This window comes from Diaporthe amygdali (genome assembly GCF_026229845.1).
Source record: "Diaporthe amygdali strain CAA958 chromosome Unknown NODE_2_length_3802984_cov_64_841326, whole genome shotgun sequence".
Taxonomy (NCBI): Eukaryota; Fungi; Ascomycota; class Sordariomycetes; order Diaporthales; family Diaporthaceae; genus Diaporthe; species Diaporthe amygdali.
In genome coordinates this window covers 1,850,206-1,873,202 of record NW_026517022.1, presented here as the reverse complement: position 1 = coordinate 1,873,202, position 22,997 = coordinate 1,850,206, and the positions used below count along the sequence as shown (strand labels likewise).

The following is a 22,997-nucleotide window of genomic DNA, read 5'->3' as shown; positions in this document are numbered from 1 at the left end:
GGGGGAATCACACAATGCTGAACGGATCGGACCATTCTCCTTTGCTTCATGATTCCGGGCAAGATTCAAGGGTTTCGGTCTAACAGGTCGTCATAAGAAATATGGCATTTTGATGCGTTCGGGGAGTCGAGATTCGTACGTAGCTGGAATACAAGGCTATGCGAGTCGCAACCATCACCGTGCCAGCGTTCGCGCTGGCAATTGAGGACGGCTGTTTTGCGAAATGACGGGAACCGATCAAGCTTCACAACCACGATTCCAGCACATGTACACCCTCAGATACGATGCTCGCAGTGGAATGCAGAGAGACAAGCCAAGATTTAGCAGTGTGACGGGACGAGGATTTCAGGCTTCTGATGTTGATGACGGATGTCTGTTGTTGCCACTGCAGTGATCAGGTTACTACTGCCCACGCTCGAATACCTTCACCACTCCATCTCCGCCAACGTGGTATAGATACTCGTGCTCCTCTATCACCCGGTCCAGGCTACCTCCGCCTCCAGTGATCCTGACCACCCCACTGACATCCTTGGCTGTGCCGGTGTCCAACAGCCTCAAGCTAATGACAGCCTCAGCCTCGTGCGCCAGGGACAAAATGAAGGAGGCATGCTCCTTTTCCAGTGTCGTAGTCTGCGCAGAAACCAGTGGCTCGTCCGCCGACAAGGTGAGAAGGGTCGCGTGAACTTTCTGTTTGCGTCTAATTAGCATTTCCTGCACATGTAAATGTAACTTCCGAACAACATGCTGCTACCAGGCCCCATTCGTAGACAGGCAGACAGACGACACGCTTTCCTGTCCGTTGTCCTGAGCCGTACCGCAGCGCAAGAAAAGCCCCAAGACCAGTAAAAGAACTCACCTCTCGTAGCCCAAGCACTACCTCCCTCCACGCTGTCCCCGTGACACCGTCCCCAGGCGACGCAGCCGCAAGGAACAAATCAGGCTGGTCCAGTAGCAAGACGACCTTGCCACCAGCAGCCTGCAGCCTTTCGACAGCCGCGCCCAGCGCCCTCGCGACGTCGGTGAGGCGCGGGCTGTCAAGGTATACTTGCTGCTGCTGCGCCGGCTGCCCTGGGCCGCGCCCGGTAGACTGTGACTGCACAGCAGGCCCGTCACCGCCCAGGTACAGCCTGCTCAGCCCATCGACGAAGAGGAACTTGCCTCGCGCCGCCAGAGCGTCGAGGTTGAGACCCTACGAGCGCACAGTGTTAATGAATCCATTCTCGCACATGTGGCATGTAGAAAAAGGCCCGGACGCAGTGGGAGGCATGAGAGAGAAAGAGAAAAACACACCAGCCGTCCGGCGCCCTCCTTCCAGAACGCGAAGTCCCTCATGAAGCTCACGAGCAGCACCTTGACGTCCTCGTCGCCCCCGGCGGGGGCGTCGCCATCGTCGCGCCGCGGTGCGGCCGCGGGCCGGAGGAGGCTGTACAGGTACCGCAGGGTCAGCCAGTTGGTGCTCGCGCCGAGGATGCCGGTGAGGACGATCTGGGAGGTCTCAGACGGTAGGGAGAGGTATGACTCCAGCAGAGGCGGGATTTGAGATGCCATGTTCCTTTTTTGGCTCCTGTCTAGCCGGTCTAGGTCGTCGTGGTCGTGGGATTGTGCTTAAATTTCTTAAGTGAGCAAGCTTAAGCGTGGCGGTCGCACTGTGGGGAATGAGCAGAACTGGTCCGGGACACAACAGCCTTTGTAAAATAACTATCAAGGAAGCAATTCCCACACTTTTATGGGAATAAGAAATTTGAAGTGTAGCCTCTCTTGCTATATTGTTCTTAGTTCTACAACGGTCTCTTGGAACTACTTGTGGAGTCTTGCTGACGAGTGACTTGTATGTATAGGAAGACATCTCTCATGTACATTCCAGGGCTCACATCTTCAACTACCTGCGTTGAATTTAGAGACCTCATTCCGCTGCGGAGGTTTCTTTTGAGGGGATTTTGCAGTCTTTTGCTTGATATTCACTGCTACACATTGGAAAACTTCGTACAGTAGCCATGTTTCTATTTTCATGCTGCCGCTTAGCTGTCCCATCGGTTTGGTACTTAGAAGTCTGCAGAAATTCACATGAAACCAAAAATATGGTCAAGCAAGCCTTCAACATAGACAGCCTTGTCAATGTCCCTGTTATAGTAGTATTGGAGACCAGTATTGGTTACGTTAAATGAATACTTCTGGGGAGGTTATCACACAGGAGCCCCGTGGGCCGTAAAAGAGTCGAGACGGCAAAATGAGACCTCATGCATAGTCTGTCTAACCTCGCTCCTAGATGCTATATTTAAACCATGAGAGCGAACCCTTTCACCTAGCCCGTAGGCGGTAGTGATACCCTAAGTCCCTTTTATAAGATTCATGAAAAGACGCCGATACCATGCTTATTTTGCCCTTGTAGTCGTCATACAATATCAATGTCCAAACACCCTTCCGCCTCGGTAACGGCCACTAGAATTCCACGGTCTTGAAGTTCACCTAAAACTTCTCCAATAGATTCAAACGGACGGTCCACATGCGGAGCCCGGAGATTTGATCAAAACATTGATTTAAATGGAGCCTGAAATGGTTCAAATGGGGATGCAAATGATGCTTGACTGTGCTGATTTGCTTTGGCTTCGTTACTTGAGGCTCTCCATGAAGTCAAGAGTCTAGTTGAGCTCCGCTGGCCCATATACCATGGTGTGTTGAAAGTGGGAAGTGAATCTATCACAGTATTTCGTGGACCGTAGGAGGAGAAGTATCTAACGGAGGCACCTCTGGTGGCCTTCTCTTGAGTTAAAGAGTGCTTCTTGTCTCCTGAGATACGAGACAGAAGCAGGCAGTTAGGCATTCCTGACATTGAGGAAGTGCCTGAGGCACGCATTCACTTGGATTAAAATAATCAGAGCATTCTTGTAGCCTGCTAATCAGGCACATGGATACTAAAGCATGTCACCCCTTCATAGCCTTAGCCTGCCTTCTGTGCTCAAAACACACACCGACTTCACCCCCAATCAATTGAATTGGCTGTATTTACCCTCAAAAAGGTTGCCGAACGAGCGATTTTGAATCCTGCTGTGCCCTTACATGGTAGCTACAAACCTGATGAATCCTTTTTGACGCGTCCACGTCGAGAATCGATCACTAATGGTCTCAGGACTATCAACGTGACCATCACCAAACATTCGATCAGCAGCTCACCCCACGAATCCCATCGTCAACTGGCCTTGATCAAGCTGGAGGCCCTGTATACGCATGCCATCACACGCGTGCGTACGCTAAACGATCATCGATAGTTGCGGCATATGAGTTTTCGTCTCTGCCAAACAGCCCCGACGTTTTCCAGCTTGTCGGATCCCCTCAATTGATTCCTTGATCTTCGGACCCTGTCCAAACACATACGATACCGGCTTCCCCAGACACATACGCCATGAAGCCTACGACATTCCGCAACTTCCTCCCTTCCCTCTTACGGAGCTTACTCTACCTAATAGACAAAAAAAAAGCGGGCTCAGGCTTAACCACACAAATCTACTTCCACGTAGGGCCAGATCAACACTCGGCAGCGCGTGCTGGCGATTTTTACCAAAATTCCACTGTCTATGATGTAGATGACCTACTCAGTTGCCAGTCAGGCAGTTGCTGCGTGTGACCAGCCACAGTCCTTGAAATTAAAGGGTAGGTTGGCTCCTTCCTATTGTTCAAGGACACTGACTGACCACTGCTGCAGCACTTCCTCAGATGTCCCGCAACCTTTCAACCTTTCAACCTTTCAACCTTTCAACCTTTCAACCTTTCAACCTTCAACCTTCAACCTTCACCTCCACAACTCAGACGCCGTCCAAAGAGCCTTTAAGCGTCCCAATTGCCACTCGTTCAAACCACTGTTCCTAGCAATCTTCTTCCGTCGACCTTCCAAACCACTCGTTCGAACGTCGGTTTTCCCAACGTCACGATGCCTCCGAAGCGGCCAGCGCCCGCCGCTTCGGAGAGCTCCAAGAAACCAAAACCGACTCACGCTTGTGATGTTTGCGGCAAGACCTATACACATAAAGGGGACTTGAGCAGGCACGTTCGAGACGTACACGAAGGGAAAGAACATCGTTGCAAATACGAACAGTGCGATAAGTCGTACAGCGCCGCCTCCGGTCTCTACACGCACGTACAACGCGTTCATAAAGGGAGAACCTTTCTCTGCCCAGACTCAGGCTACGAGCGTGAGTTCACAATGAAAGCTAGTTGCGACAATCATTTCAGAGCCGCCCACCAAGGAATCCTTTTCACCTGCAATTTTGATGATTGCAAGAAGAAATATCAAAGGCAGTCAGCCTTGGACGATCATGTGAAGTCTTCTCATCTGGGTGTCAGCTTCATGTGCCAATTTAGCGAATGCAAAAAGGTGTACACAACCAATTCAACGTTGGAAAGGCATATCAGGGCTGACCACCAAGGAATCTATCACCATTGCGAATATGCAGGCTGCAGCAAGAAGTACCAAACCTCGACTGAGCTCACCTATCATGTCCAATCCGCACACCAAGGAGTACGGTATTTTTGCCCTTATTCCGACTGCAACACCAAGTGTACGCAACAGTCACACTTGAACCGGCACATCCGGGTTGCACACCAAGGAATCCGCTACCATTGCCCTTATAATGATTGTGAGAGACAATTCGTACAGAACATCAGTCTCGCCGACCATATTGAATCCGTGCATACTGGGATCGGTTTGCCCTGCCCCTATGATGACTGTCCGAGGATTTTCTCGACGACGGGCGGCTTGAACGGTCATGTCAACTCTGTGCACATTGGCACAAGATACCCATGTCCTTGTGCGGACTGTGGGCGTTTGTTTACACTCAAATCCAGCCAAGCCGCGCACATCAAATCTATTCATGGTACTCCTGAGGACGCTGCAGAGCTGCGCGAGAAAAGACTCCAGATCCGGCGACTTTTGGCAGACAAAGAAGCTCAGGGGATCTGCAGTGCCACCAAAACATGTCAGAATCCGGCAGTCAAGGACGTCTTCTGCTGCGAGTACCACCAGAAAACTGTCGATTCGGTCGCCAAAGCGCTCAAAGAGAAATCGGAAGCAGGCACACTGTCGGACTTCTCGATCAAGACTGCCGAAGAGTTTGCCTTACTCCTGCAACGACAGGTGATCTATGTGGATTCTCAAGCCAACAGTGCACTTCGTTTGCTGGCACACGGATTGGACGACGTCCAAATTGCATCCAAAAGCTTTGCAATAGATACCGAGTTCTGCTGGGCTGGGGGATATGTTGTCATGGATATTACGATTGAACGAATGAATGGCGAGGAGGTTGTTTCGACTCGTGTGGACCTGGGTATGGACGTTGAGGAACTTCGGTCACTTTGTTCTGCGAACCCGATATCACAGAATTCCGTCCGGAAAGTCTACGGCAAATCCGACAAGACCTAGGGGATGCTGCCGGATCAAATTGCCGAAATACTGAGGAATGCTGGGATTTCGTCGGACTCAATCATCTAGGAATGGTCGTCTACGGGTTGTGATCTTGCAGCACTCCGGAATCTAGTGGGAGACCAGGTGGAGTTGCCAGAACGGGGGTACAGTGCATTACTATTGGCGAAAAAGGTTTTACCGGGGATTTTTTGTTACCAACTGGGAGTCATTTTTGGACTTGCTTTTCCAGATGTTCATCTGAAGCCACATATGAGCAAGGTGGACACTCGTATGTTGAGGGAGATTTGCCAGGTTGTCGCTGCATTTGACTCACGCGTGGAAGAATACGATTGAGTTCCAACATGGAACAGACTCGGGCGGTAAGGACAGAAATTAGCACGAAAAGGAAAACAGAGATTTGCTTGCTGTACTTCACATGAACGAAACTTCATAAACAATTTACTTGGCTTTGCTCCCGGATACTTTATTCAAACTATAAAAGCGAAACCTCCAGCCCCGCGGGCGATGATGATACCTCAACTCCTATCTATGTGATGCTGACAAAAGACGCGGATATCATGCTTATAGCTCCCTTGTAGCCATAAAAAATCAAGCCCAATTTCAGCCCCGGCAATGGCGACTAGAAGTCCACTGTTTTGAAGTTGATCTATAACCTCTCGACCCAATGGTTCCTTGTGGTCCACATCCGAAGCCTCTTGCCATAGATATATAAGGGCAAAGACGTCGCCACCACGATCAGCTGTATGACGCCCAGCCAGATGAACACGGACTTGGCCCCGTCGGTCTCGATCCACTCCGTCACGAACAAGCTGAAGACGAGCCCATGGAGGATGTTCTTGGTGAAATTCAACGTGACGAGGGCCTCGCCCGCGTACTGTCTGTAGCTGTCGACGCAAAATGTGATGGATGTCGTGCTGCCCAAGCAGCAACCAAAGGAGATCACACCCAGGAATATAGTAGGGACAATCCAGCTATCCTGGAGCTCGGCGCTCCAGCCAAAGCCCATGAGGCCGATCACGGTCGAGACACCGATCGGCAAGGCCATGATCAGTCGGAACTCAGGCTCGTAGAGGCCGCCGTTGCGCCTCGCCATCGCCTTGACAAATATATCAGAGACTTTGCCAGCCACAGCGGTCCCGAGGACCCCTCCCACAAACATGCTTATGTAAATCAATCCTGTGCTAAGTGCGCTGAAGTGATAGTACTTCTCGCGGAAAATGACGGCCACCGACTCGGAGACGACAATCAGCCAGCCCACAGAGCATGCGTAGATTGCCGAGGACCAGAGGACTGCAGGGTAGCAGTACAAGATGAACGGCCGGATCATGACCTTGAGCCAGCTGTCGTTGTTGAGTCGGCCGTGCCATGGACGGAGTTGCTGAACAAAAGACTTGGCCTCGCGCTCACGCCAGTGTTCACAATACGCATTGAGATCAGCCTGCTCCTTTTGCCGCTTCTCGGGGTCCTGATGGGCCCAAGGAAGACGGCTGCGGATGGATGAGGACCTGCTAGGTCGCTCGGACTTGGGATCAGGAGTGGCTGGGGTGCTGTTTGGAGGAATCTCCTTGACGCCTTCTTCCGAATGAGGTGGCGACTCATCCGATGAGCTTTTCCCTCTCGGGACGTCGAGCTTCTCGTTCTTGTGCTGATATAGCTTCGATTCGGGCGTGCCCAGAGTATGGTCGTTAACCGTTTCTGCAGCAGGCGCAAAAATTACATGGTGCTCTCCTCCAGGGACCTGGTCCTGACTTTCAACTGTCTCAGTCTCAGATCCCGTTGAGAAATGCACGTCTTTGTGCGGCTGCGGCCTGTGAGGCTTCTCCTCCTGGGGTGATGCAAGAGCCTCCCCAGCCTGCACTCGCTCGTGTCGACTCAAATATCGCGATGACATTCGCTGGAAGAGGCCGGGCCGAGATGGCTTCCTCGTTGGCATACGCAGCCAGAAGCTCTCAGGGACAAAAAGGAAAAGAAGTACGCCGCAGAATGCGACCACTAGAGCGACGACCCTGTCACGTCATTAGCCTAGATAGATGAAATGGCCGAAGTTGAATAGACATACCAGAAGACCCAGCGCCATGAGAGAGACTGAATGATGGCTGCGCTGACCAGTGGTATCAAGTTCTTTCCGCCGAGGAGCAGCAGAGTGTAGATTCCAAGTCGAAACGCTCTCTCATGGAGAAAGAAGATTTCGGCGACCGTAGCGGAAGGCAGACACTCGACAGGGCTCACGGAAATCCCCTGGCAGATCCTCGCCACCACAAGGGAAGCGTAGTTGGGTGATAAGGCGCACCAAACTGATGTGATAACGAACAACACAGCGCTAACGAGGTATACAGGTCGCTTGCCCCACAGGATGGCCGTAGGTGATGCAATGACTGAGCCAAGGCCTAGACCCATCATGTAGAGACCTGTGGTCAGTGAGACCTTGGCGACGGGGACTCCGTAGTCTTCGGCAACGTTGGTGAAGCCAGCCGCCAGGATTGATGTCTGCCCGCCGCCCAACATGCAGTACAGACCGATCGAGAGCAAGGCCGCGTCCCTCCGCCATGTGGGCCAGTTCAGAGGATCGTTCGGTCCGTCCTCTGGCTGGGGATCCAAGATGATCTTACCATCCGAGGTCTTCTTCTTGTCGTTCGTGGGCTTGTCAACCCTGGGTGAAGGTGCCTCCTGACGAGTGCTGGTGGGAATGGAGGAGTGAGATGTCCTGGCTGGCACATTACGAAGGCCTAGGGGCTCATTCCTGTGATCCGCAAGCAGCAGTACAGAGCCTGTTGCAAGTTAGATTTGGTCAGGCTCGGTCTCGGGATTGAATCTCACCTGGGACTTCGATAGTGTATTTGTCGTTCATCACTCCAAAGCTCCACTTGGGTGGTTGGTTAGACGTGCGCTCATCCTCCGCATTAGATCCCCTCGCAGAGACATTGTCACCCTCAGCCTTCCGCTTGCTGAAAAACGGCAAGCGTGACATTAGCGAAGGTTGGTTATCGTCTTTAAGAGCCATGTTGAGGATTCTTGGGCCAAGTGCTGAGAAATCTGGGGCCCTTAGGCGATTTCGTGTAATTTCGGTGACCCTGTGTGATCCCTTATGAGGTGGGCGGCCCAAGTACTTGAAGACGTGGTCCGGAATCTCTTACAACACTCAAAAATGGTTCCTTTAGGTGTTGGTGGAAGGAGGGCAGTTATGCTCTGCACGGAAAGTCTTCCTTCGCGATGAGTGCGTGACCTGGTCCTTCCTCGTCATGGAGAAAGTTAGAGAAGGAGCAGGAGCAAGAGCAAAAGGCAAGAGCAACGCAAGATTTGGGCTCGTTGGACGTCTTCTTATCTCTGAGCACGTTGTTTTCGAGATATGCGCGGCACAGGTAAATTTGTATATGGTGTACCGTACTGTATCTCATCAACAGTGACAGGGGACAGTATCCGTCCTTGTGGCGGAGACGGTCCACCGCATGGGCCGGGCCTCGACCTGAAGGCTTTCTGTTGGGGTTCCGTCACCTTTGCATGCACGCGCGAAGGAATCAGCCAAGGAAGGGGTTCTGGGATAGATGAACGAAAGGAATGTGCTATATCGGGATAAAAAAAAAGATGATGGATGGCAGGTCCGGGTGATTAAGAAGAGATGAAGCACGTTGACGGTGTCGCAAGCCACGTGAACCTGTCACCGATCAATCAGGCTGAAAACCACAGGGAAGACCTGGGCAGTGCCGCGAACGCTGCCGCTTAAATACAATGCTCGAGACAACGAGGCTGACCAAGGAACTAAATGTCTATATGCGCGACTAGAGCTAGGGACTGTGGGGAAGAAGATGGGGATGGGGTGGAGATGGTCAGAAAGAAGAGGCCGTTGGGCTGCGATCTTCGAAGCCTGTCAGATAACAAAGTCTCAGTGCATCACGATACGACAGACCGCCTGTTTGCACATCTTGGATGGTACGTTGTGTCAAGCCAAAGGCATAGACGAGAGATGCTGACGCGCCCTGAGTGGGCCCAGGGCGCTTGGGATGCTGGGGATGCTTGGGATCATCCTTCCTAGAGCGCGCCATGCGCAGAGTTCTCACTGAAGAATGCCCGTGTTCTTGTCAAAGCTCACCAAACCACCGAAATGGATGGAGTCGAGGGTGAGACAGCAGACAGACTTGATGGAGCGCCTGCATGAGCTAGCCATCTCACATGCTCAGCCTTCTGGGCAGGGGGCCGGAATGATCCAGTGATCCATCGTCACGTTGGTCACCTGCCCTCGGTGGTTGTCCAGGAATCTTGTATAGTCCATGCGACCCTGAGATATGACGAAATCGACGTTTCGAAACGCACTGTGCCCCCAGGGTCCAGGCAGTCCATGCAGTCCATGCAGCCCGAGTGTGGAGTGTTCGCTGCTTGACCGAGGGTCGAGGCCATCAAGGCCCTCGTCGTTAGAATATCTATAAGGTTCCGAGATACTCTGGGAATCAAGACTCTAAGTCCTGGACCCCCTGTTGCATGCAATACGCAGTACGCAAAGCTCGCTGCAGGAAGGAGAGAGAATTGCCCGAATGGGCACCCTTCCAGGGCGCCCAGCGGACTGTCAAGGCACCTTGGCTGCTTAGCCAGGCTTAGCTCGCGGGTGTGGCGGGCCAAGCTTTACCAACATCAGGTTCGCTTCCAAGGTTTTGAGGCGCCGCCGGGCTTCGGATATTCTACCTGGACTAGGTACTGCACTTCGGGACCCAACCAAAGTAATCCAGCATCCAGCCCGAGACCGTGACACAAACTCGGACCACAGAACGACGGGCTCACGTTCAACTAATGGCCGCGGTCGCAGCTGGGCAGAGCACTTGGCTTTGGAACTCATAGCTACCAGGCCTGGGCAATTCAGCCGCGCTTGCTTCCCTTCAGTGAACCTCAAGAAGCCAATTTGCGAATGTCAGACCCAGAAATGCAACTTCAGAGCTGCCCATCACCCTCAATGGCTGTGGCAACACAGGGCCTATTACACTTTGCAACTCATTAAAAGAAGCACGTGGAGAGATAATTCGAAAAAAGTTCTTTATATAGATATTAACACTACATATAATTTGTCTATTATATTGGGATGATCTCGAGTAAAAAGGATAACTTCTAATGTGATAACCTCCAGTGGGTTCATCTTGAGTGAGATAATCCCCGGTATCTGGGCCAATGTCAGTCTCGTTCAACTGCTTCCACGACAAATACAAGCCCTTTCAAGTTCAAGCGCTAGGCTACCTAGATGCAGAGACTCGCTCCCAGTCACGAAATCTCAACTCTGCATTCTAATCAAAGTCATACGGTCCACACGGAATCTTTTACTACGTAACCGATGCAAGCAAACTCATACCGCCACGATGCCGCTGTACGCGTGCCCTCTTCAGCCCATACCGGTACCTTCTAGTCAAGTTTAGTCCAGGAACCGCGCAGCTGGCTGGGATTTGCTCGACGGTTAAAGATGTTATCGATGAAGACATGATGTACAATCATGGAATCGCGTTGACAGCCTGCAAAGGATGCTCCCCGCTTGCACTCCTACATTCTGCATATTCTTCATGTTGAGGAAAGGAATGATGGGAAATCTACCCCTAAGGTTCAATGTCGCCTCCGCATCTGATGCATTCCTGCTCGGTTGGGCCCTTCCAGGTGTCGACTAAATTGCCGTCAAAGAAGCCTCTTCCTCCCTGCTCGCTCTGTTCTAGTCGATCACAGTGCTTGCATCGCTCATATCAAAGGCAATGGTGAACTTGCATTTACAGACCTGATCTGAGGTACCGTAGTAGAACGTTGATATAGCTGGTTTCACTTTATTCTTCCCGGGCCTCGCTTACACAGCACCAAGTTTCCTGTCTAGGCCGCCCGCCAAGCTCGGGTAGCGGTCTTGGCCTTGTACGTCATATCAATATTGATGTTCAAGTTCTCACGGCGCATTGGGACAACAGCCAATCTCGATGCGCAATTGATCTTGAAGGACCACAATCCAGATACCGAGAGTGCGCCCATCTGCAGCATTGGCATATTATTTCGCAAAGGCCCTGCGATGCATACGGCACCCGCATTACTGGCAAGAGCCGCCACGCGGCCGAGTGCCAGCACTCAAGTTCTACCAAAAGCAGCTCTAAGCTCAAAACCAAGGGCGGCCTCAGCACCGTCTCTACGCGCCTGCTTCTCATCCACAACATCTAGTCAGCAGCAATCTAGGAACCGGGTCTATTCATCGTAAGTCACACCCAGCTGCAGTGCTGAGGAAGTGCATCTCGATCTGGACAGCGGCGCCCTCTCACTCGAGCGGCCACCCACCGTCCCTGGACACATGCCTATCCTTGCTCTCTCACCCCCAAGGCAGCATCGCCGGACGTAGAATGATCCCGGCTGACAGATCATAGCGTCCGCAATGAAGACCAGTTCAGGACCTACATCGCCGCCTCCTCAAGCTCCCGGAGGCCCCTCCTGACTCTGTGGACAACCAGCTGGTGCTCCACGTGCCACCAGGTCTCGCCCCTGATCAAGTCCCTGGTGGAATCCGGGGTGGGCGAGGCTGAGGGTGGCGTCGGGTACTGCGAGGTCGAGTTTGACGCGCCGGACGTGATGAGCGCGGGCCTGGGCCTCAACTACATGATCAGCTCCGTGCCAACCTTGATGAGCTTCGACGCCGGCGAGGCTCAGGTCGAGACCAAGGTCGCGGATGGCAATCGGTTGAAGGACAAGAGGTTTCTGGAGGAGTGGATCAGGACTGAGGCTAGACGCCACGGTGGGAGGGGAGGGGGAGGCGGCGGGGGAGGAGGGTCTATCTTTGGTGGGCTCTTTGGGAGTTTCAAGGGTTGATTGACTGCTTGAGGTGCATAATTGCCTCATGGGAGGGAAACCAAGTTGTGATGCCGTGCGACATGTGGAAAGCGGCCCCTGATTGCAGACACGGAAGGACTGAGACGAGGATGTCGCGGGCTGCGCGCAGATGTGGTTCCAATACAACGTGGCCTCAGCGAGTGGAAGTCTTGGGCCGTCTATTATCTGAGCCTGGTGCTCTCCTGAGGCCCCCTTCTAGGTCTTCTGATCCCAATTCCGCGAGAATCCCTAGGGCGATGTATCCGCAGCCCAAATTAAGCAAGCCAGCCTCCTTTCCGGAACAGCTCAAGGTCATCAAGAAAAAGGCGACAGCAAGCAAGCAAGCAAGCAAGCCACCACTCCCTAAGCCTGGTAGAAGACCTCCTCGATGGGCTTCCACCACGACGGCTCGCCGTCCTCGCTGCTCTTGGCCCCGGGGACCATCGACTCCTGGAACTCGTCCGTCATCTTCCACCACTCTCGCACCTTGGGGTTCTCCCGCATCCTCTCCATATCCCCGGCATAATCGTATCCGACGTATTTGAAGGTCGCAAAGAGGATGTGTGAGTCGGAGTCATGGAATATGCTGTCTGAAGAAAACTGTCAGCCCGTCATTCCGGCACACACCACAAGGTCGTAGCAAAAACAGTGCGTGCAGCCGGAAGGCTGTCGAAGCCAGGGGTGGGCCGGCCTGCGCCTGGTCCCCCCCCGGATGACTCGGGCTCGCGGGTCGGGTGATTATCAACTCAGCACAAGACCTACAGTCCACGATGTTGCACGCCTTGATCTGCCTCAGCACCTCGGGCCAGACTGCCGCGTGAACCTCCTTGTACTTGTCGTAGTACTCGGGCTTCAGCTTCACGATTTGCCTGCGTCGCGAGAACCGGGTCAGCCAAGACAGCCAGCCCTCGCCGGGGTTTGACCGGAGCTTGTTCTCGGGGGTCAATGTCCCGCTTTGGGAAATCTGCTTCCTGGAGGAAACCATTGACCCCGGGGAACAGCTCCAAGGTCAACGACAACAACGGTCACTCACGCAAATCGCCTTCCGGGGTGGCGGACCCGCGTCTGGGCCTCGGACAGAGGTGTGGCTGATGGGTTATGGGTCTGCGACTCGAACGTGGAGGTGGGCTTGGCCCAGAGGGCCGACGAGTTCCCTGATGGCTTGGTCCAGAGTTCAGACATCTTGGTTGGATATAAGGTATATATTTCCTCAGTACTACGGGCAGACAGCGGTTCTAAACAAATGAAAGCGGGAAAAAGGCTCTGGGGGGCAGGAGAAGAATGTACAGCGCGTAAATTGACCCCGGAGCTCGGAAGAGGATACAGCAAGTAGATAGGAGGGACCTAAGGGAACAGCGGGGAAAGACAGGCGCGGGGTTCGGCCGCTTGGTGTACGTGTAAGTGGGAACGACTTTCGCTTGCGCGAGTCCCACTGGCGTCTGCTGACAGCTGTCTAACCCTGATGTTACAGTCAAGCACGGCCGGAATAATACCTGGTGCCTCTGATCTCCTCCTGGGGAAATACGTTGAGTGCGATACTGCTGGTGAAACAGTCCTACGGGAGCAAGGGCGGCTCGTCGATGTTGCACGAGGCCGGTCCGGGGGGAGACGAGGACGTCGTCCCATCTCACGAAGCCAACCATGTGTCTCACAAAAGATCCCCCGATGGAGGAGGCCCGGCGCACAGACAAGGTGGGTCTTAGTAATCCGCTGCGGTATGCTTTTTCCTGTGTCGCGTATCGGGAGATTCCATGCGTGTTGAGAGACTGTCTGTGTCGCCGTGTTGGTCGTGCTGTCAGCCAACCCCGAACGTATCTGCCTGGAGGATTAGTAGCTGCAGCTCGACACAACATCATGTCGGTTGCTCTGAGAATAGGCTAAATAATAAAGACACTATAGAGATACTATCGAAAGCTAACAACACGAGCCAGTCAGGAAGGATGCTTGAGTTCTCTTAGATATAAGTACAGTAATGAGACCCTAGATCCCGCGTGCCCTACAGCCCACCCACCTATGTACCTAGAAATACACACCCGCATATATGCCATACCTCTTTTTTAGATACTCCGTCACATCCACATCTCGTCTAACAGTGCAATGCGTACTCCTAAACGCCCCGACGACCCTAATTCTGCCAAGGGCTCAGGGCCAAGGCGGGGTCCAATTTGTCCCTCCCCCCGAAGGAAACCTGAGCCAATTGAGCGGATCGTCTGTCTCGATAATCGTCTAAACATATGGGCATGGCCGTCGCGCGGCGGCATTATTGTGCTTGAACATGTGAACGGACTCGATTTTGAGTTCCTCGGGCTTGACCCTGTGGACCCGCCTATGCAGCGTAATCCGGACCAGGATGCCGAGGACGCGTTTTGCCAGCGACTACTGCTTCTCGGCGCTAAGTGGTTTGATAGCAGCCAAAGGCACGGATTTGTAGCTGGCGTGGCTGATGATGATGATCTGGCTATCTGTGCCCTTGAGGCTGGCCAGCAACCACCGCTCTCCCTCAGGGAACGGAGGTGGGTGAGTGTAGCTTATCCAGAGCCGGCGGGACCGGAGGGGGGCTTTTGGGTGGCTGAGTTTGACACGCCTACGTACGGCAATGACGAGAGGCACAACTTGGTGCCTGCGGAGGCATCACTGGTACATTTAGCTAGAACTATGGCTGAGAAGTGTGAAATCCTTAAAAGGATTGGTGCCCGGTATTATACCAGCTTGGACGTGTATGATGGCGCGGCGTCTTTGAATGCGTGGAAGGAGAAGACTGTCGGGGAGTTTGGGCCTCTAGTCCAGACGACTTATAGGCAGCCAGAGTACCATAAGCGTCAACAACCTGTAAGTCATGTGAATGACTATTGTGACGAGGTGTAGCACTCAAGGGCGTATAACAGGAGCAAGATCTAAATTACAAATTAGTCCATACCGTTGGTAATCCTGAATACACGAAGTAGCCTGCAAGTCATATGCCTGTAGAGGTGGAAGTTAATATATCCAGTAGGTTCTCCCAGCCCACAGGAGATTATCCCACAAGAGATTATCCCACAGAAGTTTATCCCATGGGGGGTTGTCCCCCCCCCTTGTTGGGGATCTGCATATACCTGAACCTGGCCGTGCAAAGCTTCCGGATATTCAGGGGGAGGAGAATCACACCCTAAATGTGACGAAGACGTTGCACAGGATATCGAGAGGGTGACATAATCAAATACGCCTTCATTAAATGGTGGAGTGTCCTATTTCATACAGGAAAGCCATATATAATCCTGTTGTTCCCAAGACCATTGCCAATGACACAAATCCGACCTGGTACCCATCGCTTTTTCTCGTTTTGCCTGTGCTGTCTTGTACAATGTAACAACAAAGCTACTGTCATTTGCCCTTGACTCCAGCCCATGCGATTCCCCCCTCAAAAAATACATTCCACGCTGCCTTCCAACCGGTCTGCCCGTATACATGCTCCGCGCCTGCAACATTGCTATATTGCAAGTTGCTGTACCGCCCAGAGGAGAACGATCAGTGAAGAAAAGTCACGGCCCAATTACATGGTAGGTAAGTCGTAACGCAATGGTCGGAAGCCGTTGATGTGCATATTATCCGAGGAGGATGTCCTCCTAGGCCCACAGAGCTTCCACTAGGTAAATGACACCGAATATCTGAACTCGGGTTAGTATATCTGTGTTGTGACACATGATCGAGGGGATGCCTCGAGATTGATTCTGGAGTGGAACTCACCAAAAATGCCACAGCGCCTCCCACGGTGACGACTCTGAGCGAGACCTTGCCAGCTATGGCACGGCCACCAATGACGGCGACACCGGTACAGCACGCGTGACCCAACACAGCGCCCAGCGTCACCCACCAGTAATCCTGACCAGCCGCCATCGCGATAGTCGCGATCTGGCTGCGGTCGCCCCACTCGCCCAAGAAAGTCATGACAAACGTTTGCACCCACGCGGGGCTCAGAAGCAGAGAGAAGAGGTTGCTCGCGCCGTCAAAGGCGGCCCCGAAGGCGCCTCTCCTGGGGCTGAGGCTTCTCTCGGGGGAGGCGGACGGGCTGCGTGGCGGCGTGGGAAATCTTGACTGGGAGCGGGACTTGCGCGTGTGCGTCCTGTTCAAGCCCATCTCAAGCGCGTAGGGTGATATGGACGACCGCCTCCGGCCGGCCTTGCGCGCGAGAGTCTCCTTCTCCTCGAGTTCGAGCTCGACCTCTGCCATCTCAGCAGAAACACCCTCGTCCGGGCTCATGGCCAAGCCCTCCTTCAGCATGCGCGCGCCGAACACCAGGAACAGCCCGGCGGCCAGGAAGTTGGTCACCTTCTTAGGGATGAGCGTGGGTACGGCGTGACCCAGCACGGCGGACAGAATGGTCATAGTAATGAGCGCGCTGAATGCAGCGGAGAAGACCACGAGGCGGTCATGCTTCATGGCCATGAGCGCGGCCACGAGGAAAGTCTTGTCGCCTATCTCGGAAACGAGGATCATGGTGTAGGAGAGGAGGAAGGAATGGAGCGGCTGGATTATGCCGTCGGGGTCTTCGATGGGCAGCTTGCTCGAGGACTTGCCGGTTGACGGAGAAACATCGAGGTGGTTCTTGTTCGCAGAGTCAGGTAAGGGAAGGGCTTGTTCGGAGGTTTTGCCAGGGAGGTCTGAGGGTTTCTAGATGGCCAGCGTTAGCATGGTCGAATGTATCAAGCACCAGTGTAAATCGAACGTACCTCAAGGCCGGAGATGTCCTCTGTCTTGCCATCCGGCTTGCTCTTGTCCTTGGTGCCATCCTCTTTGCTCAGTATCTTCTCCTGCTCACTGTGAGGCAGGGGAGGCGCCTCCTTCGGGGACTCTGGCTTGTTCTCGGCCTTCTCCCCAGTTGCGCCCTCCTTCGCCTTGCGCACCTGGTCCTTCTCACTTACGCCGCCGGACGTGCCCGTGGTTCCCTCTTTAGCCTGGTGCCGATCCGGATCGTTCATAACGCCGTCATTGGTCTGTGGTATCTTGACACCATCAATGATGGTAGGGTCGGCGGGCCGGCCTTCGAGAGGCGGCAACTTCTTGAGATCACTGCCGGAGGTCAGGTGCTCGACCTCGACGAAGGGACCTTCGTGAGGTCTGCCATCCTTGCCGTCCACAGGCGCATCTTTGGTTCCTATTTTTGATGACGATCCCGTGGCTGGGTTGAGAGGCACGGATTCCAAGGACGAAGCTAGGGCGCTGGTCGCGGCGAGGGAGGATAGGAGCAGAAGGCCCAGGGGTGCTCTTCTTTGTCGGAACCTCATTTTGACCGCGGTGAGCCTGACAGACGAGGAGCAAAAAGAGTGAGGAGGTTTGGGTTGGGTTTCGGTCTCGGTGTCGAAGAGGAAGAATGCTGCTGTCGAGGGATGAATGTGTTGAAGCGGGATGAATCTCTGACACGGCGTGCAATGCGCCTACACTTTGGCCTCTTGAGGGTGAGATTTGGAAGACGGGCCACCCAATCAGACCGCTTTGAATCGACTGTCAATGAGCCTTGGGAGCAAGAAAACGAGGAGAATCTCAAAGGTAAAGACAGGACAAGTAGAACGACAAGAGACCGGCAGTAATGACTTTTGGGAAAGGCAATGATGCTCGCTTTCCTGGGTCAGGGGAGACGTCGCCTGCTTGGTTTTGGTCTCGAGCAGCAAAGTTGCAGTCCAGGGTTGTTAGTGGCCTGTATGATGCCCATGCAGGGACACTATCGGCTTCCCGGGTCCAGATTTAGTACAGCATGGTGGCATGGTGCAGTACAGCAATATTATTATTGAAGCCACGCTTGCACAGCCGACCAGACTCGGCCAGGGATCTACGTAATCGTACAGATCTGCATTCGGGAACATGACCTGCCCAGCTGCCCAGCTGCCCAGAGCCGTGCCAGGCCTGCATGCGAAAAGGGGCCGAATACTAACACGCGATCCATCACCAAAGGTTATTTTTTAACAATAGGACAGGGCGGCACTGGGGCTGGTACCTACAGATTAGCTTATCATCTTTAAAAAAACAAACTGAATCCAAAGGAACACCTGCAAGCTATGCCCTAAGGCCGAAGTATGTTCTGTCTGGTCTACGGTTCACAGGGATCCCATACATTTGGACATAACTTGACCTGTGCAGACTAGACGATTCACTTGTCTACAGGATAGATATTTCTGATGAAATCCTGTGTGTAACAATATTCTACAATATGACCTTATGTGGTATCGTCAACTGCGGGACAGCATGTATTTATTCACTTTTCAGAGTACTCGTATGGACAGGTACATGATCAGACGCGCTTAGATATCACCTTCCTATACAGCGCAGTTATCTACGTACCATTCCTGTGACCAAACAGCGGGCAGGGACGGTGAATACGAGTGTCACAATTTATGATTTTGGTCAATCAACCAAAGACGCAACCACCTGCTTGGTAGGGTTTGCCCTCCTCAGTCGCGTTGGGTTGGAGATTAGGTTTGTAGCCGGTCAACCTTTGGGCACGTTGGAACCTTGCTGTGACCTGGGTCAAATCGGCAGCGGCCGCTAAGAGCTGCTCCAGCCCATATCCCTGCTCCTTCTGCTGCTCTGCAGGTGGGCACCTGCACCCCGAGTCCCCAGCACCAGCGCCCAGTGCCAGTTCCAGGGCTGCCTGGAAGCTGCGGCCTCAGGTACCCCCAACTGGGTGGTTCACAGGGATATAGGACAGCTCCCGTTTTTCGAAGGGTTGTACCCTCACCTTTCCCCCCCTCTTTTTCTCTCTCTCTCACTCTTTTCCCCCCACCTCACTCTCTCTCTCTTCAAACCCTGACGAACCAAACCCCTATCCTTAACCCTCTCCCGGCCATAAACCACCATCGCGAGTATTTCTCGCTAGAGATATTCCTCTCCCGTCGCCAGGTTTCACGGTGTTTTGGAGGCCAGTTGGCAAGATGCCTCCACGGTTAAGAGGAGGGCGCGCTGCTCCCGCCGGCCCCGGCAGACAGAGCACGCGTATTGCTGCTCAGATGGAGGCAGCACAACAAGCCGCCGGCCAGCCCGCCGCCGAGGAGTCTGCGTCCGAGCCCGAGCCCGTCATCACAGCTGCTGCTGCCGCTGCTGATGATGCCTCCCATGATACAGATGCCTCTCTGAATGCCTCTCCTGGTGATAATGATGACGTCGACGACGACGCTGCTCCAGATTCCCCCATGCCTCCTCCTCCAAGCTCCAGGGGTGGTCGCGGCATGGCCAGAGCCCGAGGTGAGCAATATGCTCGCCGATACACGCGCCGTGGCTCACGCGCGACCATGCCAGCCAGCATACAGTCTCCAGACAGTTCTGCCACACCCGCATCCTTCCCAGTAACCCAGACTGATGCAAGAGGTGAACACTTGAGCTCCTGTGTAAATTTCATCGTGCTCATTTGCTAACCATGACTAGAACCCTTGACACCCCAGCAGGTGAACCCGGCCGTCACATATGACTACCCTGGTGCAGCAACTCCTCTTCTTACGCCCAGGGGCCGGGATGCCACCGCCAACTTGATGAACAAGTTTGTCGACAGGCTGTTCTCCGTCTCCAAGGACGTCCTGTCCCACCTCGCACTCGAGGGTGACGAGAGGGATGGCACCTGGAACGATGAGCTGCAGATCCACAAAGACATCTTCGGTTATTATTACAAAATCTACAACCTTAACGCCGACGTTTTCATCGACATTGATGTCGTCGCAGATAAGACCAAGGCTGTCGAGTCCCCCTTCTGGCCAAGGATGACCAAGGCTGTTGCAATTGCTAACCTTGCAAACCTACTGACCGACGTCCAAGACCTCGAAGCCAACCCGATCAATGTGCTCAATCGGCTGCCGCTGCTTCAGAGAATCGATGAGAATTTTCCAGACTCGTTCATTCCTGGGGGTAAACAAAGCTTGGAGGACCCGATGCTCGACGACGACACATTGAAACAGGCCTTCCACATCCGCACTCAACGGTACATCGAGACACTTCGTGGCGTGCAAAAGGCCGTTCCTATCCGCCTGTTTGCCCGCGTATTTCTTGATATAGATGTTGACGGCATGGAGGACGAGCTAATCAGTGACTACATTGAGGCGGCGCCCTTGAGAGCCTTCCCTGGGTTTGACATCAACGATGCCAACGCCCAAAAGTACCGCGATGCAATCGCTGGCTTCCGCGCCATGCTCGTGGAATTGGACTCCAATGCCATAATCAGTAAATTGGAGCAAGAGTACCCCTTCCATACCTTCTTGGAAGATCTGAAGGACTGGGTCAGGTCATTCGAGGCCAAGATCCAAGCACCCACCCAGCCTGCAACCCTGAACGGTGACGGGTCATACTCTGTCGAAGAACAATTGCAGCAGGACATTAGAGCTGCGCACATAGGAAAGTGAGTAAAGTTTTTTTCAATTTTTTACCCCTATTCCACACATCCTTGGGTTGGTTTCCAGCGAGACTGACTCTTGCCTTGAGATTCCACTTTGCCGGCATTGAACGCATGCGTCAGCACATGAGGAATGCCTCCAGCGGAGAGCAACCGCTTGATCTAGCAGAGAATAATGCTTCTCCGGCGCCCTCCAGCGCCAATTTCAGTTTGGCTGGTACTGACTATCTTGCTGCACAAAGGGCCCGCGACCTTAGTCAAGCTGCAATCAGAGGCAACGATGGATCTCTGTATGCAGCCGCTGCCGCCGACGCCACAAGACGAGGCCGTAAGCGAGGTCGCAAGAGCGGCGCCGAAGACGATCCCTCGAGCAAGCGAGCTCGCGCGGCTGACGCATCTGCTATGCCCCCTCCTCCTCCTCCTCGCCAAAACGCAGGCGGGGCGATCCCTCTATCTTCTGAAGTGCCCGGCCCTATTCCAGGGCTCATTGACGTCGTAGCTATGTCCCGGGCCTCACAACTTATCTCCAAAGCCAATCGAAAACCAGCACAGCCGAAGCAGAGGAGGCCCTGGACAGCGCACGATACTCAGCAACTTGTCCGAGCCGTGAATGTGTACAAGGCAAAGTGGAGCACCATCGAGAGGGCTATCAAGGAAGATCACATCCCGTTCAATGTTCCAGAACGTGACCAGCAAGGCCTTCGTGACAAGGCGCGCCTCGTCAAGGTCGACATTTTGAAGTGAGTTGCTATGATCCACCTGAGCCGTCAGTATACGTGACTAATTCGGATCATACAGGACCGACTCGCATCTTCCGCCCGGGTTTGATCTTGTTGTATTAGGAAGGAAGGAGAAGGACATGGTCATTGCCGCAGGGAGGAACCCCGAGCGCAAGGAAGAAGACAATGATCCCGACCAGGGCCCACCGCGCAATACGCTTTATGACCCAACAGCTCAGACGCAAAATGCTCCTGGGGCGGCCGCGCCCCAAGACTACCAAAGTCTCGCCGCCGATGCTGTTGATGACGCTAATCTCCGGGCTCTTCAAGAGGCTCAAATGCAGCCCGAGGCCCCCATAGGAGGAGGGGCGCCCACAGCTCCGATGGGAATTCCTGGTACCGCTCCCAGCGAGTCTCTTGGCGATTTCGGGTCTCAGAACCCGCTTTCCGTCCCCAATGGTGCCATCATTGACGATGCTCTCTCTGAGGCAGGTCCAAGCAACGCGGTGAATGCCTAGAATGTCTTCCAAGCTGCATTCGATCCTCGCCTCCATGGAAACGATTACGTCAATAATAGCTGGTACCAGACCAGCGAGTAGCGACGTGTTGAGGCCGCTTTGACAGCTTTCAGCAAGCTGCAGAATGGTGTACAGGATGTCGTTATCAGCGGTCATTCCACCCTATAAGACGCTTTCAAAGATGGTGGCAACAAACCCGGACTGAAAAGCAAAGATCCAGCCCGCGGACCCGAGGAATGGTCTTTCTACGACACAGAAGTCGTCTAGTACAGGTCGCTACTAAAATTGAGCTCCACAGATCAAGAAAAGTTCCCATGTTTACCCCATACCCGCCTTATGTTTCTTCGATATCTTTACATGTGGTGGTCTGGCTTCGAGCGTGAAGATGGAAAAGCGACGTGTCAAGCTGCGCAAGCAATGCTGGAGAGCACTGAGTGTGTCATTGGCGTGTTTGCAGTTTTGAGACCAAGGCTTCAGCGCACGCCGGCTGTGAGGCGATGTTCTTTGTCATGGCCGTGTATGATACCTAAACCCACATGTAGTAGTACGCCTTGGTCGTACGTCACAGCTACCTATTGCTCTAGCAGATGCGGCAGTCGTCTCAATATGCATGCTGTGATTTTGCTGAAAACGTGGAGTCCAGGGTATCCACTATCGATGTTGGTAGAGGAGGTAGGTCCAGCGCTGATATGTTGTAACATAGCGCAGGACACCAAAGACTGTCCCTCGCTCGTCTTTGATTCTTCAGATGTGTATTCATCACTACAGTCTTCGCCATGATTAGAGTTCGATCATTCGGGATAGAACGTGGACCAAGCTGCCCAGCTCTGTCGAGGACCTCGTGCTCTAGATGTCCTATCTTTCAATGATGGTACTGTCTCCAGTCCGGGGCATATCATTGAAGCAGCGGAACCATTCCAGACCCGCCATCACATCCGCCCCATTGACTAGGACGGGAGCCATCCATCACGTACGCAGTCGGTATTGCCAAGCCTCTGCGCCCATCCTCAAACAGACCAAGCGGTCCATCACCCCCATTCGTAGCGGCGACGGCCATTCTGCATTCGAGCACATCCGCCGGGTGCTTCCTTCTCTCCCAAGTCAAGAGCCCCGCCGTCGTGTGTGAGCCCGCCGCACGCAAACGAGCCGGCTGGATCGTGAACCAACTATTGACGGTCATCCCTTGCCTCCCA

At 53.6% G+C, this 22,997-nt stretch overlaps 8 protein-coding genes across 8 annotated transcripts; 4 read left to right on the top strand and 4 right to left on the bottom strand.

The window, feature by feature from the left end:
- Positions 1 to 402: 402 nt before the first annotated feature.
- J7T55_011906 (uncharacterized protein) lies at positions 403 to 1,548 on the bottom strand (the record flags this gene model as incomplete). The annotated part of the gene is made up of 3 exons (XM_053136739.1): positions 403 to 687; positions 857 to 1,189; positions 1,291 to 1,548. 3 exons carry the CDS (start codon positions 1,546 to 1,548, stop codon positions 403 to 405), a joined length of 876 nt encoding a protein of 291 aa, XP_052999711.1.
- Positions 1,549 to 3,925: 2,377 nt separating this feature from the next.
- J7T55_011905 (zinc finger protein 41-like) lies at positions 3,926 to 5,413 on the top strand (the record flags this gene model as incomplete). The annotated part of the gene is made up of 3 exons (XM_053136738.1): positions 3,926 to 4,187; positions 4,399 to 4,553; positions 4,652 to 5,413. 3 exons carry the CDS (start codon positions 3,926 to 3,928, stop codon positions 5,411 to 5,413), a joined length of 1,179 nt encoding a protein of 392 aa, XP_052999710.1.
- Positions 5,414 to 6,062: 649 nt separating this feature from the next.
- Positions 6,063 to 8,417, bottom strand: J7T55_011904 (member of major facilitator superfamily multidrug-resistance protein; the record flags this gene model as incomplete). Its single annotated transcript, XM_053136737.1, has 3 exons — positions 6,063 to 7,422; positions 7,476 to 8,184; positions 8,234 to 8,417. The coding sequence occupies 3 exons, from the start codon at positions 8,415 to 8,417 to the stop codon at positions 6,063 to 6,065; spliced, it is 2,253 nt and encodes a 750-aa protein (XP_052999709.1).
- A 2,886-nt stretch (positions 8,418 to 11,303) lies between these two features.
- J7T55_011903 (uncharacterized protein) lies at positions 11,304 to 12,220 on the top strand (the record flags this gene model as incomplete). The annotated part of the gene is made up of 2 exons (XM_053136735.1): positions 11,304 to 11,614; positions 11,782 to 12,220. 2 exons carry the CDS (start codon positions 11,304 to 11,306, stop codon positions 12,218 to 12,220), a joined length of 750 nt encoding a protein of 249 aa, XP_052999708.1.
- A 363-nt stretch (positions 12,221 to 12,583) lies between these two features.
- J7T55_011902 (uncharacterized protein) lies at positions 12,584 to 13,402 on the bottom strand (the record flags this gene model as incomplete). The annotated part of the gene is made up of 3 exons (XM_053136734.1): positions 12,584 to 12,810; positions 12,983 to 13,191; positions 13,254 to 13,402. 3 exons carry the CDS (start codon positions 13,400 to 13,402, stop codon positions 12,584 to 12,586), a joined length of 585 nt encoding a protein of 194 aa, XP_052999707.1.
- A 915-nt stretch (positions 13,403 to 14,317) lies between these two features.
- Positions 14,318 to 15,085, top strand: J7T55_011901 (uncharacterized protein; the record flags this gene model as incomplete). The annotated part of the gene is made up of 1 exon (XM_053136733.1): positions 14,318 to 15,085. One exon carries the CDS (start codon positions 14,318 to 14,320, stop codon positions 15,083 to 15,085), a length of 768 nt encoding a protein of 255 aa, XP_052999706.1.
- Positions 15,086 to 15,822: 737 nt separating this feature from the next.
- Positions 15,823 to 17,481, bottom strand: J7T55_011900 (uncharacterized protein; the record flags this gene model as incomplete). Its single annotated transcript, XM_053136732.1, has 3 exons — positions 15,823 to 15,864; positions 15,944 to 16,867; positions 16,927 to 17,481. The coding sequence occupies 3 exons, from the start codon at positions 17,479 to 17,481 to the stop codon at positions 15,823 to 15,825; spliced, it is 1,521 nt and encodes a 506-aa protein (XP_052999705.1).
- A 1,641-nt stretch (positions 17,482 to 19,122) lies between these two features.
- Positions 19,123 to 21,804, top strand: J7T55_011899 (uncharacterized protein; the record flags this gene model as incomplete). The annotated part of the gene is made up of 4 exons (XM_053136731.1): positions 19,123 to 19,432; positions 19,613 to 20,573; positions 20,657 to 21,307; positions 21,366 to 21,804. 4 exons carry the CDS (start codon positions 19,123 to 19,125, stop codon positions 21,802 to 21,804), a joined length of 2,361 nt encoding a protein of 786 aa, XP_052999704.1.
- Positions 21,805 to 22,997: the final 1,193 nt, after the last annotated feature.